This window comes from Protopterus annectens, chromosome 7.part0 (genome assembly GCF_019279795.1).
Source record: "Protopterus annectens isolate FY-2018-M chromosome 7.part0, PAN1.0, whole genome shotgun sequence".
Classification (NCBI taxonomy): Eukaryota; Metazoa; Chordata; order Ceratodontiformes; family Protopteridae; genus Protopterus; species Protopterus annectens.
This window is the reverse complement of record NC_056739.1, coordinates 1,224,947,770-1,224,965,234: the sequence shown is the minus strand read 5'-3', so window position 1 is coordinate 1,224,965,234 and position 17,465 is coordinate 1,224,947,770. Positions and strand designations below refer to the sequence as shown.

Sequence of the window (17,465 nt, the reverse complement as noted above, 5' to 3'; positions counted from 1 at the left end):
AATTTCTAAAATATTTCACTGAAGCAGCATCTATAGATTGTATTCCTTTTACTAGTTCTGTGCCAGTATTTAGCTTTAAACAAATGGAGCAATTGAATGGAACTATCTGTTTATGTATTGATTGCATTGTTACCATCTTTCATCATGTGCTATTGACTTTTCACTTATAAAGCGCTAGAACAAAGCATTTTCTTGAGTACCTATTGGCCAGAAGTATGCTCATATTAATATGTGCTGCTTTAAGTCCTTGCATTACTGTAATATCCTGACCTGATCAGGTACATGTTCGGTAACTTCTCATAATATCATTCTAATGTAGTTGACGTTATTGTTCTATCTTTGTTGCTGTAAGTCTTCCAAAGGCAATTTTTCATACTTGCAACAGAGGAGACTACTGTTGCTCACTACTTTGTTTGCCAAAGGAAGAAAACTTGGGCCCCATACCCCTTAATCTACCCTTTTTTTTCAAATATGTTTTTATTGACTTTTACAGACTTTTCAAAACATGAAAAGGAAAACTGTAAGTCATTACAGGAAGCAGTAAGGTAGAGGGAGATACAAAACAATTAATACAAATGCTATGCATTTAGAAAACAGCAGTTATCATTTCAGGCAACTTACATCTTAAAGAATAAAATAAGCAATACGGTACCCCAATAACCTATTACAGTCAAAGTCTAAACTCACAAATGGAGAATGGCTAGGAGGGAGGAGTATGTGACTGTCTTAAGAAGAATTAAAGGCGGTAAGGAGGGTACATCTGCATAAACTATTTATACAATATACATCTATTAATGACATATTTACAACATATAAATGACATATTTACAATATATCCCCTTAATCTGCCTTTGACGTGTCTCCATTGTTAATACTGGCTTTGTTTAAGGTTCATTGCTTGCTCAGCAAAAGATAACAATGTCAATAGCAAATTGCTAGTCACAAAAATGTAACGCTCCTTTGATTTTTCAGGTACGAGGAATGCAGCGCCCTCCTCCAGGGGTCAAGATGGTGATCGAGGCTGTCTGCATAATGAAAGGAATTAAACCTAAGAAAGTTGCTGGAGACAAACCTGGCACTAAAGTCGATGATTACTGGGAACCTGGAAAAGGGCTGATGCAAGATCCTGGTAAATTCTTAGAAAGTCTTTTCAAATATGATAAGGTAAGCTCAAGCAGCATGATTTTTTGCATTATTTTTATGATTTGATTTATATTGCAATAAAAATTGAGAGTTATGTATTCTGAGAAACTGTACAGATTTACAGATTACTAAAATTTTCATAATACATAAAAATGATAACTTTTGATCTGATGTTGTCAGTCTTCATTTATCTGTGACTTATGGGTACTCGGTTCCGATCCTCGGAACCAGCTTGGGCGTTACATAGCTCGCACTAGCCAAAAACCCTCAAGCTAAGACTCTACCTGCAATATCCCTCTCCATATTACCTCAGATTTCATTTGACGCGCTTGTTGTAAGACGTGTCAGCTATTTTCCCTTGCAGCTAAGTAAAGATTTATATTTTTTCATTGTTTTTTTTTTTCCTGCTTAATCTACTATATATATATATATATATATATATATATATATATATATATATATATATATTATTTTTCACATACACACACACACATACATATATATATATATATATGTATATATATATATATATATCTCCATACTCTTGATCTATTCTTCTACCCACTTTTTTTGGGGGTGACTGTGCCCTTTTTACCGTATGGTATTCTCTTCCTGCAATTGTTGGTAGTACCTCTTGCTCTCTTTCTCATTTCTACCATTTTTAGGTAGCTTTGGCTATCATTGTTGGCAGTTTTTCTCTTCCTTCTGTATGTGTGTCTGCGTGTGGTTGCTGCCTGTTGACCTTTCCTTTTGGTGACTGTCAACGTGCTGGATAGATCTAAAGGCACTGCTAGGTTTAAGCCGTGCCAAGAATGTGGACAGAAGATGCCCAATTCCAATGGGCATTCTTCCTGTGTGTATTGTTTAAGTCTGGCTCATCTTCAACAGGACTGTTCTATTTGCTAAGCTTTAAGTAATTGAGCCTTAGCTGAAAAAAGCAATAAACTGATTTTGAAGAGTCTAATTAAGTCCTCTTTTGAGGAGGCTTTGTCCAAGACTGACACTTCCCCTTCTAAATCTGATATTGTACTTAAGAAAAGCTGCTCTGTGCTGGCATCTCCTTCAGCTCTGACAGTACAGAAACATAAGCCTTCCGAACACACTACTTCAGTGGAACTGAAAGTTAAGGTTCAGAAACTTTTGGAACCAACTACCTCGGCACTGTCTTCTATGGTACCACAGACCTCTGTGCTGGTCACTTCGGTGTTGACATCTTTAGCTTGCCAGTGGGAACAGACTCTATCTACTACTTTCCCACAAACATTGGAAACTCCATCAGTGCCAAAAACTTGCATAATTACTACACCCAGGGCAAGGTATTTACCCTCTATTGATCCCTATGTAGGACAGCTCCCAAGTCCTTTTCTTGACAGACCAGAATCCCCCTCAGGCTTATCTGTCCATTCCTCCAGAAGTCTAACCGAAGTTGACATTGTGAGGTTGGTGGATCAGCTCCTTGTGGCCAGGGGTCTTTCCGTCTCTTCCCAAGCCCCTCTCCCTTCTGTAGTTGGGATGTTTTCTTCCAGGACTCCACCAAATCTTTCTCCTCTAACCTGCTCTGAAGGTTTAGAGCTTCCAACTCTGATCCTTCCAGTTCCAACTACTCTGTGCCAACAGCCTTTTCCCTTTCCATGCCAGGGTCTGCTTTGACTTCCTCGGTTCCATCAGAACCAACAGACTCCCAGGGCCATAGCTCTGCTGTCGGTTCTGAGGATTTTGGATTGGCTCCAGTTTTCTTATTTGTGGCTGTCCCTGGCTCTCTGAACCTTGGCAGATGTGGACTGTGCCTCGGCTCCGGCTTCGGAGGTGGGTCTCTCGGAGTGAGATGTGACCTCAGTTCTGAGGTTGTCCTTCTTGGTTTTGGGCTCCCAACCCTCTTCGGGGGAGCCTGCTTTCCAGGTAATGGAAAGGGCACTGGCCTCTGCAGGCTCTCAGCTGGCCCCTTCTGTGTCAGAGTTTTATCTCTTGTCCAGAGCTGCCACCAACCTCTAGACCCAGACAGTGGGCACCTAAGTTGAAAGATACCCCTGCACAGGAACCCTCTTCTTCCAAGTGCTCCTCAGAGATTCCCATTGAGGAGCCCCCCAGGAAGAAGATGTGTAAGAGGAAACACTTAGATTCCCCTGAGGAATCTGTCACAGAAAACACGGACATCGATGACAGGGAAAGTTCCCCCGGTCACCCCTGAAAAATGTCTTCCTCAGAGACATTTAGAGATTCTGAAACAGAGGGGTAACGAATATCAAAAACCCTTCCTCTGAGGGGTCTTTGTACTTGCAGGCTTTGGGTGCTCACCCATCTACTTCTTGGGTGACCCCTCCCACTGGCGATCTTATTAAATTGATTGTGCAGTAGACTTGGGAGGCTTCTGCCTCTGTAGAACCAATTCCCCGGAGACCAGATAAAATACTGTCAGCTGCAGAGGACCACCACCATTGGGCTAAAGGGTTAGCAATAGATGCTGCCACCACCAAAAAGGAACTAGCTGAAGAGAGTTCCACTGTTCATCCCCCTAACCAAGAGTCTAGGGAGATGGACAGATTCATAAAGCGGGTATACGCTTCATTGACCTTCGCTTTGAGGTCTTTGAATTTTATGGCATATTTCACTAGGCTCCAGAGGGATCTGATCAAGGAGCTATCAGATACCCTAGCAGGAGCTGTGTCTGAGGAGGTCCATGATAAAGTGGCCTCCCAGCTAGCCACCCTGGAGTCTATTTCCAGCCTGTCCATGAGGCTTGTTGTAAATGCTGCCGAAGGGACGACCAGGGCAGTGGGTTCAGGTGTTGCCATAAACCGTTATGCCTGGATGCACTTGTGTGAGTTTGCAGAGCCTTTTAAGTCTTCCTTCATCAATGCTCCCTTTGACGGGTCTTCCTTATTCGGCCCCAAAGTCAAAGAAACTGTAACCAGGTGCGAGAAAGATGGAAAGACCCTATCTGCAATTGGCATATGTTTATCTGTTCCCCAATAATCCTCCTCTAGGAATTAGAGGGACAGGAAGATATGGTTCAAGAAATCCCAAGGGCTTTTTCAGGACACACATGGTGGTGGCTCCCCTTGGGGTGGGGAGGGGAGCTCTAATGGAAGACGCCGACGTCGCAGCAGAGGTGGCCCGCAAAAATCAGGGTTTTTCTCTGGACAGTCCCACCAGTACTCCTGAAAGAGGGCCCAATTGCTTAACTCTAGAAGCAGTCGGGGGAAGAGTTTCTCTGCACTCAAGAGCCTGGTGGCAAATAACTTCGGATACTTGGGTGCAGAGGATTATTTCCAGAGGTTACCATATTCCTTTCACTCTTTTTCCAAGATCAAAACAAAGACTCCCCGATGTTCGACCCATTCAGAGGGATCAAGCAGCATTAGAGATTCAAAAGCTGCTAGAAAAAAGAGTCATCTAAGAAGGCCCACCAGACCAGATAGGATCCGTATTTTACTCAAGGTTCATTTTGCTGCCAAAAAATATGGGGGACTTGAGAACAATTTTGGATCTCAGCCTTCTGAATAAATTTGTTCAGCAATCAAAATTCTGGATGGTCATGGTTCATTCTATACTTCCCTTTCTAGAGGAAAATGATTGGATGTGTTCCATAGATCTTCAGGACACGTATTATGGGGTCCCTATCAGTTAGTCGAAATTTCAATTCACCTAACTGTCATTTCGTCTAAACTTCATTACATCGACAAGCATTTGCCCCCGTCCCCAATGTTGTGCGACCCTGGAGTTGATATATATAGTTAGGGGGGGTGTGGGGGGTGAAGCCCCCCACCTAAAATGCTTGTCGATGTAATGAAGTTTAGACGAAATGACAGTTAGGTGAATTGAAATTTCGACGAACTGATAGGGACCCGTATTATGACATAAAAATTGACAAATGCTCCAGAAGGTTCATCCGCTTTCAGCTAGGAGTCAGTCATTTCCAGTTCAGAGTGCTGCCCTTTGGCCTTACCACAGCCCCCAGGGTGTTCACCAAGTGTCTGGCAGCAGTAACAGCTCACTTCAGAGTGCACAGATTCCGGGTGTTTCATTAACTAGATGACTGGCTCATCACCGCTCCCACCAGGCACGTACTCCTTCAGGAAACAGACTTCATTCTGCACCTCTTCACTCATCTGGGCATTACAGTAAATTAATCAAAATCCCAGCTAACTCCCAGTCAGGATCTAGAGTTCATAGGAGCTTGTCTGAATATCATCTCTTGTGTAGCTTCCCAGAAGATAAAATCCCAAGTACAAGCCATTCTCTCCAAAGAAGAGACTCCTGCACTTCCAGCCCTACGAGCTTTAGGGTCCATGGCAGCGACCATTACCTTAGTTTCACTTCAGTGGCTTCTAGCGTCCCAGTGGTCTATCCTAACACATACAATGACACATCCAAACTTGAACACCAGTCGTTGCAAGAAGGACTTAACCTGGTGGATGGAAACTGAGGAAATTCTTTTAGGCTGTCCCTTTGTCCCTCCTCAACCCAAGGCCATAGTGACCACAGATGCCTTCCAGATGGGGTGGAGGGGAATTATCTGTCCCTGATAGAGGCCAATCTGCTTATCAGTGTTCTTGAACTGAGGGTAGTGTTCTTAGCATTGCAAGCCTTCCAATCTGTCCTCCCTCTTGGAATGATTGCAATTCAGTGAGACAGTAGTCTGGTACAGCAACAAACAGGATGGAACCAAGACTTACCCCTGTGTTGAAAAGCTCTCAGGATGTGGCAATGGGTGATTTCCTCCAACCATTTTCTCATAGCAATGCACATCCTGGGGAACTCAAACATGATAGCAGACAAACTGAGCAGATGCATCCTACTGCCTCATGAGTGGACTCTCAGTCCAAGACTAATGAAGATTTTCCATCACTGGGGCCAGCCTTGCTGCGACTTCTTTGTATCTCCCCTCAACAAGTGCAGCAGCTACTTTGCCTTAATTCCTCCTCAGGGGGAGTCCCCAAGAGATTCACAACTGGCCATTGGGACTACTCTATGCCTTTCCCCCCTTCCCACTGATTCCTCCCTTTTTAAAGAAAGCCAGCAAGTCAAGAAGCAAGGTGATCCTCATTGCACCCTTCTGGCCTCAACAAGTCTGGTTCTCCTTCCTGTGGCCTCATCTGATTCACTGTCCATGGATTCTAGACCCAGTTCCAAATCTTCTGTCTCATCCACAGGGACTGGTGTACCCCAATATTCAGAAACTCAAGCTTACAGCTTGGCTCCACCAATTCCATTGGTCACCAGGCAGAAAAAATTATCTTCCCCAGTCCAAAAAATTCTATTGGCCTCCCATAGACCTTCCACCAGGAAACATTACCACAGCAAGTGGAAAATATTTTCTATTTGGGAGTACAGTAATGGTCTAACCCCCTTTTCTGCACCAGTTGAAAAGGTAATGGAGTTTTTATCTATGCTTTTCAGTCTAGGAGCATCTGCTTCTACTATTAAGGTCCAACTAGCTGCTATTTCCAATTTCCACAATGGCTTCAATGATCATTCACTACTTTCTCATAGATTGTGCAAAGTGTTCATGAAAGGGCCTTTGCGGTTGAAACCTCTATTTAAAGATGATTTAGCCCCTTGGGATCTGACCTTAGTTTTGCAGTCCCTCGTACTTTCTCCATTTGAAGCAGTGGCTACTAGTCACTTAAAGTTTCTTGCATGGAAGACTATTTTTCTGATAGCCATTACCTCCACCAGAAGAATTTCTGAAATACAAGCACTATCTTCAAAACCCCTATATTTGCTTTTTCATAAGGACAGTGTTTCACTAAGAACCAACCCATCCTTTCTCCCTAAGGTGGTCTCAGAAGCTAATATTAATTAAACCATTGACCTACCCATTTTCTATCCGAAATTTTCCAACAAAGGTGAATATTGCTTACATTTGCTGGATATTCACAGATAATTTGTGTTTCTACCTCAACATACCTAAAGAATTTAGAAAATCGGACTAGTTAATTGTCTCTTTCTCCATTCCATCTCTGAGGAAATCTGTTTCAAAAGTTACCTTATCAAGATGGCAGAGAGACTGTATTACTTTCAAATACAGTAAAAAGGATCTCAAGTTACCAGTGCCAGTGGGAGCGCATTCCACTAGGGCAATAGCCACATCTGATGTTTTCCACTCCAAGGCTTCTATGGATGAAATATGCATGGCAGCAACCGGGGCTACTCCACATACCTTTATCACTCATTACAAATTGGATCTGTTCTCCAGGAGGAGAGCATCCTTTGGCTCCATGGTGCTCAGGAATATCCTTCTATAAGGCCACCCAGGATCTAAAATAGCTGGAGACTCTATCCCACAAGTCAAGGATAAATGAAGAGTGACATCAGATAAAGAAGTTATGTACTCACCATAACGTTCCATCTGTGTTGTCGATCTTCATTTATCCTTGGCACTCCATCTTCCTTCCCCCTCCTGCAGCCTTCCTGGAGAATCGGATGCTTGTGCTGGTAATTTTATCAGGTTTGACCTTGGACATAGCCTCTTCAGTCCATATACATATTATTCTGTCTTTCTGTGTAGCTGCAGACTCAATCTGAGGTAATATGGAGAGGGGTATTGTGAGTAGAGTCTTAGCTCAAAGGTTTTTGGCTGGCACGAGCTATGTAATGGCCGAGCAGGTTCTGAGGATTGAAACTCGAGTACTCACAAGTCAAGGATAAATTAAGATCGACAACACAGATGAAATGTTATGGGGTGTACATAACTTCTTTTATTGGGCCAAATAACGTGATCTTTAATATGTATAGAAAAGTATTATTACCCTGATAATAAACTGATTATTGCACTGTAAAAGATAAAAGGTTCTGGAAAAAGACACTGCTAATAGTTAAGATGTTGGGCCAGATTCATTAGTGCCTACAATAAGTGTACACGATATGTATTCAAAAGCATCCCTACCACATTTTGTGTGCTTTCTAGTCACTCAGAAATATTACACCAAATATACATGTAGTCTGCACTTTGTGGTAACCTTTATGAATCTCCCTCAAAATTTAAGGCTGTAAGAAAATCATAACACTAAAATTAAGAGGAAGAAGGTATGTGTTATGCTTGTGTTGTGTATTCACTCAGAATGGAGTACACTTAGTGTAGGTGTTAATGAATCCCAGGGGATGTATTTAGTATTCTGGCATTCATTAGTCTTTTTATCAGAATTAGCGCCAGCATCTGTGTGACTCCTGTATATATCACTGTTTTTGATCTAGATTTATAATGTAGCATTTATGTCACTGGTGATAGATGTCACATGATCATTTCCTGGTAATGGACAAATTAAACTTTTTGAATAAATCCATGACATTATTCAACAGTTTGCTTCTGTTCTATTTGTTGTTTGCAAGCTAAACTTTTTGATCTGATGTTGTCTTTTCTGTCCTTCTTCACTGTTTGGGTCTTGGATCTGACCTTGGTTCTGGCTTTGACGACTTCTAACTTTTGGATCTGGTACTCAGGCTCCTCCCTCTACCCATAATCCCTGAGCTACCTTAGATCTTGTTTTCCGTCATTAGTGTTTGATGGGTCTTGGTGCTCAGAAATGTGTGTCAGACATAAATCTCATTTAAAAGATAGGTATCTTTATTTTGGGGCCAGCTTTTTATTAATCCTTGCATTCCTCCTCTTGTACCACTTTTCGCTTATTGTTCCTTACCCTTTTGATCCCCTTTCACCCCTTCTGTTTTGCTCCTTTTTGGGGTTTAATTAAAAAAAAAACATAGTTTTGTTTTCCTTTCTCAAGGGTTACTCTTTTTTATTGGTATTGTTTTCCTGCCTTTCTGTCATCCATGCGGGTGACAGATAAGCCCACCTGATTCAAAAAATGCATAACTTGTTCTCACAAGCTACCAAATTCAGGCGTACATTGTATTGCTTAGGGTCTTGCAACTAGTTATCTCCTTCTCTATCTGCAATGTCTTTGGTCAACGAACAGTTGTGAAAAGACAGAAAAAGCTTATTCTAAAGGGTCTCCTTCAGGCTACCACAGTAGGAAAAAAAAACTTCTGGATCGGGAAAGTTGGCTGCTGCTTCTTCCCCTTCACCATCTTCTTCAAAAAAGGGGTCTGATAAACCCAAAGAGGAGCAAAGGGAGTTATAAAAAGAAAAAGAGAGATCAAACTCAGCAAAACAGAGATCTCCATATCTGGCACCTTCATTGGCTCCAATGCCTAAGATTTCTAGACCTTTAGAGCTAATTCTCTTTTCAGATCTGATAGTTATTGGATCCCATACACCACCAAGATTTTGTCTAGATCCTATCTCTCCTAGGTTCTGGTCTCAAATTTTGCAGGACAGACCCCTGCACTCTTCCAGGCCGCCTTCCTCAAGAACTTCTCTGATGTCAGCTCAGTCTTCTCAGATCCTCACCAAAGCTGATGTGGGCAGAATGATGAGGAGATTACTTTGAACCCATGTCCAGCTAGGGGTCCTCCTGACTCTGACCACTGTTGGATCTGGAAGAACCACTTGTTCCCCTCACTGTTTAATGGTTCCTTCTCCAATCTGACATCTTTGATCAGAGCCCTAGGATCCATCTCTTGCCTTGGGCAGATCTGCATCAGAGCTGAAGCTCCATACTTCCTCGATTCCAATGATTTATCTGATAAAGTTAGCTGTAACACAGTTGGACTCATTAAAGTCTTGAAGCTGAACCTTTGGCATTGTCTCTGACAGGGCAGTATTGGATCCAAGGATTTTTGATAATTTTCTCCCTCTAAGAGCAAATACGTTTGATAGTTTGGCTCCAGCATCAGCCTTGGAGCCTAGCTGAACAGCATCTAGAGTTGAGCCACCCTTGGGAGTTTTGGCTCTGGCAGTGAGGCTCCCCTGACTGGGTCAAGCTTGGCTTTTGAGAGAGTACTGTCTGAACCTAGAGAGTGGTCTGTCCTTTTGGAACTGGATTCAACCCTCCTCCAGTAGGATTTCCCAGGGTCTGCAGCCTACTCTCCTTGTCCTGTCAGGACAGCCAATTTCTGGGAGCCTTGAGTTTGTCCTCCCAAGAGACACTATGTCAGTTTCTGAGTCCTCTCCTGAAAAGCCCACAGAAGAGGTAAACAAGAATCACAAGTGTAAGAGAAGACACTTTTGTTCCCCTGAGGACACCCCTACCATTAACATTGATTTTGATGAGGGAGAAAGTTCTCCCGGATTCAGGTCTGTATTAAATAAACGAATGCTTAAAATGTTGAGTACAACATACTCGAACAATTTTAAGCAAATGTTTATTTAATCGACAGCTCAAAATGTCGGAAATAGGAGTTCTGAAATGTTTTGTTTGGCCAGCACAAAAATATGTTACATATTATGTCATTTAAGCAACTCCATTCAAACAGAACGTAGATACAACTAAGCACTATCCTCTAACCATGAAAGTATCTGAATACACTGTGTTATGTAGTATGTGGGAAGACTAAACAGCAGTAAACATATGAGAACAACCAATAAAATGCAGTAGCAAATTACTGACATAGCTTCAATGAATATAAAATCAGTTGTGGTAAACTGGTAGTTGTGATGCTTCAGGACAGCGTAACGCTATGGCTACCTCAAACTGCTTCTCACCTGGTGTTGTAGGAGACTATTATGAATGTGTAAAGTCTCAAAAAGGAAGAGAAATGCTAAACATAAATGGTTAATTGTACAGCCTAGAAAAGGTGCTGAAAGGTAGAACGTACTGATGTTGCAAAGTCAAATTAAAAGAAAGCTGTAAAGGATGTGCAGTAACACAGAAGGACATATATGGTGAACTACTTCTGAAATGTACAGGGCATCACCATGCTTCAGATGTATGTGAGGTAAAAAAAGTACATTGCTTGTGATAAATTATAGGAAAGTGCTCGTACATGTAGGGATACTCCAGCACTTGTTGATGATGTCTGTGCATCTGGTTCTATAGAATACTCAGCTGCATTTCCATCAAATAGAGTTCGTCGTATTGCAGTTAGGAATTATGTCCCTGTGTGTACTAGTTTAGAAAGTGTAAATCCCAGCGAATGTACTTTAAAAGAAGGGTGCTTTGTCCATAAGAGAATGTTTGATATTGCAAATAAAATACTTGTTAGTTTTTTCTACCACAGAGAACCTTAGAGATTTAAGTAGCTCACCTATTTGGTTTATGGATGGTGTCTTTCTTACGAAAGGTCGCTTGTGCAGGCAACTGTACAGTATTCATGGTCTCATGACAGTTGGTGGAAATACTAAGTGCGCCCCTTTAGTGTTCTGTCTAATGACGAAAAAATCGTATAAATGTTATAATTTTATGTGGGACTGCCTTTCTGACCTAATGGCTACAGCTAACCTTACGTTATCATTCAGATTTATTTTGTCTGACTTTGAGATGGCAGCCCTTCGAAGTTTAAAACATAATTTTCCAGATGTACGTTCGAAGGGCTGTCTGTTCCATTTTAGTGAAGCTATCTGGAGAAAGATACAGACCTTGGGATTATGAACGTTGTATGGTAAATCTATACACTTCCAAATGAGTGTTACAAAGCTTATTGCTTTGGCTTTCTTGGATGTAAAGGAGGTTATTCCAGCATTTCTGCAGTTATGTGAAACATTCCCTACTGAAGGGAAGGAGTTACTGTTGTACTTTTCAGATACATATGTTCTGGGTCGGGTTAGAAAACAGAACACTAGGTTATCTTGTGTATCTAGATTCCTGCCATGTTTAGCATAGATTTCTGGATTGTGTGTGATTTAAATGCTCTTTCTTTGCCAAGCACACAAAATCAAGTGGAGGGATGGCACAGACGTATACGCTGTTTGTTAGGTCGGCGAATATGCAATATTCCATCTGTGTTGGGAATGCTAGTCAGAGAGCAGAACAGGGTTAACAAAATTAGATTGAATTTGCAGTTGGGATGTCCCCCGTCTCCTAAAAAAAGGAAAACACTCTGCAGATATGAAAGGTTGTAACAAGTTCTACAACACAAAGAGGACTACAATACACAGGATCTCCTTCGTGCAGTTGCGGTACTGTTGAAAGTTTAATGTATACACTGAAGGTCATCATCAAGAGCACTTGGGTTTATTTATCTGTTATGTTTCAGTAGTACACAGTCATTCATAGTGAAAGGGAAACGTTTGGTTCACGTTTGTGTGTATAATCTGTTTATTGGTGTGGTACACAACATGGTGTTGAGTGCACCGAGTACATTTTCTTGCCATTATTACTTTAAGTTGGTGGAGTGTCTTACAGCACTTGGGGGAAGGTGGTGGCCAAACAAAACTTTTTGACATTTTGATTACCGACATTTTGGGCTGTCGATTAAATAAACGTTCGCTTAAAATTGTTTGAGTATGTTGTACTGGACATTTTAAGCATTTGTTTATTTAATATAGACCCCCAGATCCCCCCCCCCCCCGAGGACATCTTATTTGGAGAGATTCTTGAACCTCTCAGAAAGAAAGAGGGTTAGTCAGTTTTTTTTAGGCTTTCAGTTCTGGCCCATCTACTTCTTGGGTAGTCCTCCTGGCTGATGAGATGGTAAACCTGATCTCCTCCCAGGTGTGAAAGGAACCAAACACAGCTGAGCATATTCCCAAAAAGCCTGACAAGTTTTTAGTTGCTCCCAAAGACCATCCCCATTGAATCAAAGGTCCCAAAGTGGATTTTATGTTAGTGGCGGCAGCCACCTAAAAGGAACTTGTGGAAGAAAGTTGTTCTGTCCATTTATCGAATTGGGAATCACATGCCTTGGACAGATTTGGAAAGCCTGTGTATGTTTCATGTACTTTTTCGGTAAGAGATCTAAATTATTTGACTCATGTTACTCATTTTTAGAGTGATTTGACAAATTATATCATCAAATCTCTCCCAGGGACTTTGCCTGTGCATCAATGAAGATCCATTGATTCACAGTTAGCTACCCAACAGTGATTATCCAATGCCTCTGTGCTCTTTATCTCTAATGCCACAGAAGGTGCATCTAGAGCAGCCAGCACAGGTATTTTCATAAGAAAGTCTGGCTGCAGCTGTGCAATTTTGCAGAACATTTCAAGATGTCCTTTGTAATTGCCCCTTGTGATGGATCAACTCTTTTTGGTCCCAAGTTTAAACAGACAATCTTAAGAAGTGAGAACAATGGTAAATCCCTATCTGTCATAGGGATCAAATTCTCTACTCCTAAAAGAACTGTCTCCAGAAAGCAGAAGGAAGGAAAGAAAAGTTGGTTTTGTAAATCCGAGTGCTCTGCGTCTGATACTTCTAGAGAAAGAGCTCCCTGAACAAAGGGGAAATCTCTTAGATTGGACATTGCCCAAGGGGCAGACCCACAAAATGAAGGCTTCACGAGTCCTTTTTTGGAGAAACTTTTCCAGCACTTCTGAATGGTTGCTCAGTTACCACACTCTGGAGGCAGTTGGGAGCACTTATCCCTACACCCAACAACCTGGACAGCCATCACTCAAGACAAATTAATGCAGAGGATCATAACCAGAGTCTATTTCATTCAATTCCACACCCATCCTCTATGCCTGTAAAGAATTCATGATGTTCCACCCTCACAAAGGGAAGAAGCCTCTTCATAAATAAGGAATCTTCTAAGAAATAGAGTCATTCTGGAAGTCCCCCCAGACCAGAGCGTTTCCAGAATTTACTCAAGATTCTTTTTAGTGCCAAAGAAAAACAGGGACCTTAGGCCAGTTTTGGCCTAAGGCATTGAACAAGTTTGTGAAGCAAGCAAAATTCCAGATGGTCACAATTCAGTCTTTTCTTTCCTTATTGAGGAAGAATGACTGGACGTGGTCAATAGACCTTCAGGATGTGTACTACCATATAAAGATGGACAGATACTCCAGGAAGTACCTTTGCATCAGTCAGTCATTCCCAATTCAGAGCTCTGCTCTTTGGTCTCACTACAGCCCCCTGGGTATTTACCAAGTGCATGGCAATATCGGCAGCTTGTCTATGACTGCAAGGTTTCCGGGTATTCCCTTATGTGGACGACTGCCCCTTCCAAGAAGTGATGTGATTAGAACCAGTTGTGGCATTTTATAGTCATTAGTGTACCACCTTTATCTGGTTTTGCTTGTAAATGGGTAAATAATCTAAAACAAATTTTAGAAAGAAGAATGGGTTCAACTAGAAAAGCCAAGTTGTCAGGGTTGTAATGCATACTATGTGAAATGCATTGATTGTTCCTTATATCCTGAAACCAATTACAAACATGTTTTTAATGACAGAGGTGACTACAAATCTACATGGACAGCAAATTTAGTGTCCTGCTATTTATAGGGACATCATATTTAGTGTTCTGCTGCTGATGCAGGAAAACAGAAAGAACAATACATTTATACGTCCTAGGACATTTAGATGTTGTTGCAAGGGTATTACAATAAGTGCATTTGCAAGGCAAAATGAGTGTTGATTTTGTAGTATGTTTTAAATTTTAAGATAGTGGGTTGTTAAAAGAAGCATTTGAGGGGAGAAATCTCAAATGATTTGTTGTTTTGCAATTGCAATAGCCGTTAGCAGCTGTTATTACAAAGCACCAAAGGCTATATTTAAATAATTAAGTTTCTGTGAAACCTTATTTAAAAAAGAACTATTACAAAATCTTGTGTACATTTTATACCTTTGTTGTTCTTGACATTTTTTTACTGTTTTAATAACGTCATTTTAAAAGCCTGTTGTGATTAACCTGTCTAAACTGAATGTGATTTGGCCTTGAAGTATTTAAAGGAAAACAATGCTCTAAAACTTAATGATTCCCAGTTGCTTCCCCTTTTTAGTCCTGTTTTCTGACTACAATACTGAATAATATCTGTTATTAGTTTTAATTTGCTATTTCCGACTGTTTTTAGCAGAAATTACCTGTTACTAGCATACTTCAAAGCCTACCTTTTTTCCATAGAATCTTGCTGTCTACCACAACTACCTTTTGATGCCCAAAGTGCATGTCACAGCTTTTATTTAGATAAAGCAGTTAATTTCTATAATCCCATCTCCAAACTGACATCACAACAGTCTTTTCTATGTGTTCAAAACAATATTAGGTGCCACCCATAATATGATGTCACACATGTAGTGTCTTCTTTCCATGTCCTGAAAGTGTTAAAAAGATCTATTGTACTGCAAGAACTAATTTCCTGTAAATGTGCTGCTAATGGGTTGTATTTTGTTATCGGACAGAGATAGGATCAGCATTCATTATTCTGTTGGGAGTGCTTCTAGCCAGCAAGGCTAGATGGAAGGAATTCTTGGTGTAAAATTGCAGTGCAGCCAGCTATTCTGTCTTGTCTTTTTATCACACTGTTGTATTTATTTTTGTACTGCATATATTTTATAAGGTTTTAAGTTGTTGTCATGTCAGGGTTGCCACCTTTTCAAATGTCCAAAGTAGGACATTTTTTTGTGGAGATGTGCACATTTGCAGGACAAAACATACCAATGGCCAATGCAAAGTACAAAACTTCACTTTTTTCCCAAATCAAAGGTCTTCAAGTTGCATATGCTATTTCATATGACATTTAGGTGTTTCAGATACAAAATAACGGTTTTATGCAACAATGAAAGAAAACTTAGGTAATATTTTTTATCCTAAAATCTCAGGACATTTTTGCAATTTTTTTTTAGTTTGCCCAAAGAGGGACTGGTGGTAACCCTATGTCATGTATGCGTGCACATAATGTCCTGGAAGTGCGATCATATGTTTAATTCGTTCGTGGTTTAGCAGAACAGCAGAACATCCCTGCTTTTGACTCATACTATTGCTCTGTTCCATGTGTGTGTGTGTGTGTGTGTGTGTGTGTGTGTGTGTATATATATATATATATATATATATATATATATATATATATATATAATTTTCCTGATAAATCACTGACAGTGTTAAAAATAATGCTAGACGTTCCATAAGTTATTGCATGTTGATGCAAAACCTGTTTTCTTTAGTGAAAGTGAATTAGAGTAATGTTTAAAATTTCTGTGTAGACTTTGTCCAGAATTTTTGAGCAAAGAAGTTGAGAAGTGTAGGTGTGAGCATAATCAGCATGCCTATATTACACTTGTGGTTACAATAACTCCTCATGATGCTACTTTTGTGGCTTTTTGGCAATGGCTGAAACATTGAGTGTGTGGATTTAACTTTAGCATGCTGCATGTCATATTAGTAGCAAGCAGCATGCTACAATTTCACATCAGAAGATATTTTTTTCCTTAAAAATGTAACTTAGAAAATATATTTTTGCTTGCTCCAAGCTGATGAGGGTGCTAGTCTGAGGAACTGTATAGGGCACCTCATGAGCAAGCCATGTCAGTGTCTGTGTGCTCCTGAGCTTGTCCCTTAACCCACAATTATTTATTGCCTTTCTTCCTGATTCTTGAGTTGAGGTATATGTGTGTGCCTTTGTTTGTTTTGCCAGAGAAGGGGGTGGGGGGTGTTCCTATCTACAGACAAAATGTTGTTGTGTCTGTGTAGTACAATTTTAAATCATGTAAAAAACATACCGTAAATTCTTTTCAGTCTTTATTCACAAGAGACAAAACTGAAAAAGTCAAAAAGATAATTCTTTGTGAATAAAGCATGAAAAGAATATTCTATGTCTTTATATTCCCAATGTGTTATTTTGTATTATGTAACTTGCTAATCATTTATGGGTAAAAAGACTGGTGGTACTTTGTAAATGCACACACTTTTGTACATCTGTTATTTATTTGTGTGCCCTTCTGTTTTTTCCTGTACTTGCTATAATGATGTTTTGTGTAAGTCAGTTTGACTACCAAACATGTTGTTTCACTAACTTAAGTGAGTTAAGAAACATTTTAAAAGTGCACCTGAATTTGGGCTTTTGTATCCCCATTATTTTTATATTTGTCACTAATTCTTTAGCAAAGAAGTTAATATGTGGTTTTAAGGTGCTATACATTATTGGTAGAGTATAATGGCTCCACTCCCTTGTGGACATCTTCAGGAGAAGAAAAGGCTATGGGAGTAAACCCAGACAGAAAATCCAGAGTGGAGCCCTTAAGGCAGCTGGTTTCCAATTCTAACTTCCTTCTGGAAGCTTCTGCAGCCAAGCTGATGCCAAATGTATTGCTCTGCATTCCTTTCAACCACATCAGGGAGGCCGAGAGCCAATATTTATGACTGGGCATCTCAGGATCTCCGTATATTACTCCCAGGCTTACGTCCTGGAGAGGTCACTTCAGTGCCATTGCTCACAGCGTCAGAAACAACATGGGGGCAGCAGTTATAAGTCCAGAGTGACTGGCATAAGCTTGGACACTGCAGACTGTCTGCAATGGTGGGAGAGACCATCGCAGTCTCACTGGTCAGATGCTGCCATCCTCAAGCTGGGTAGCCCCCAGCCAGTAAGATGCTGACCCGCCACA

At 40.8% G+C, this 17,465-nt stretch overlaps 1 protein-coding gene across 1 annotated transcript in view; it reads left to right on the top strand.

Annotated features, from left to right (window-relative positions):
* DNAH1 (dynein axonemal heavy chain 1) overlaps positions 1 to 17,465 on the top strand; it is a 5,225,710-nt gene that overhangs the window by 3,789,060 nt on the left and 1,419,185 nt on the right. Inside the window, exon 56 of the mRNA XM_044076389.1 lies at positions 973 to 1,164. Within this exon, the coding sequence (XP_043932324.1) occupies positions 973 to 1,164 (192 nt within the window). The remainder of the gene's footprint in view (positions 1 to 972; positions 1,165 to 17,465) is intronic.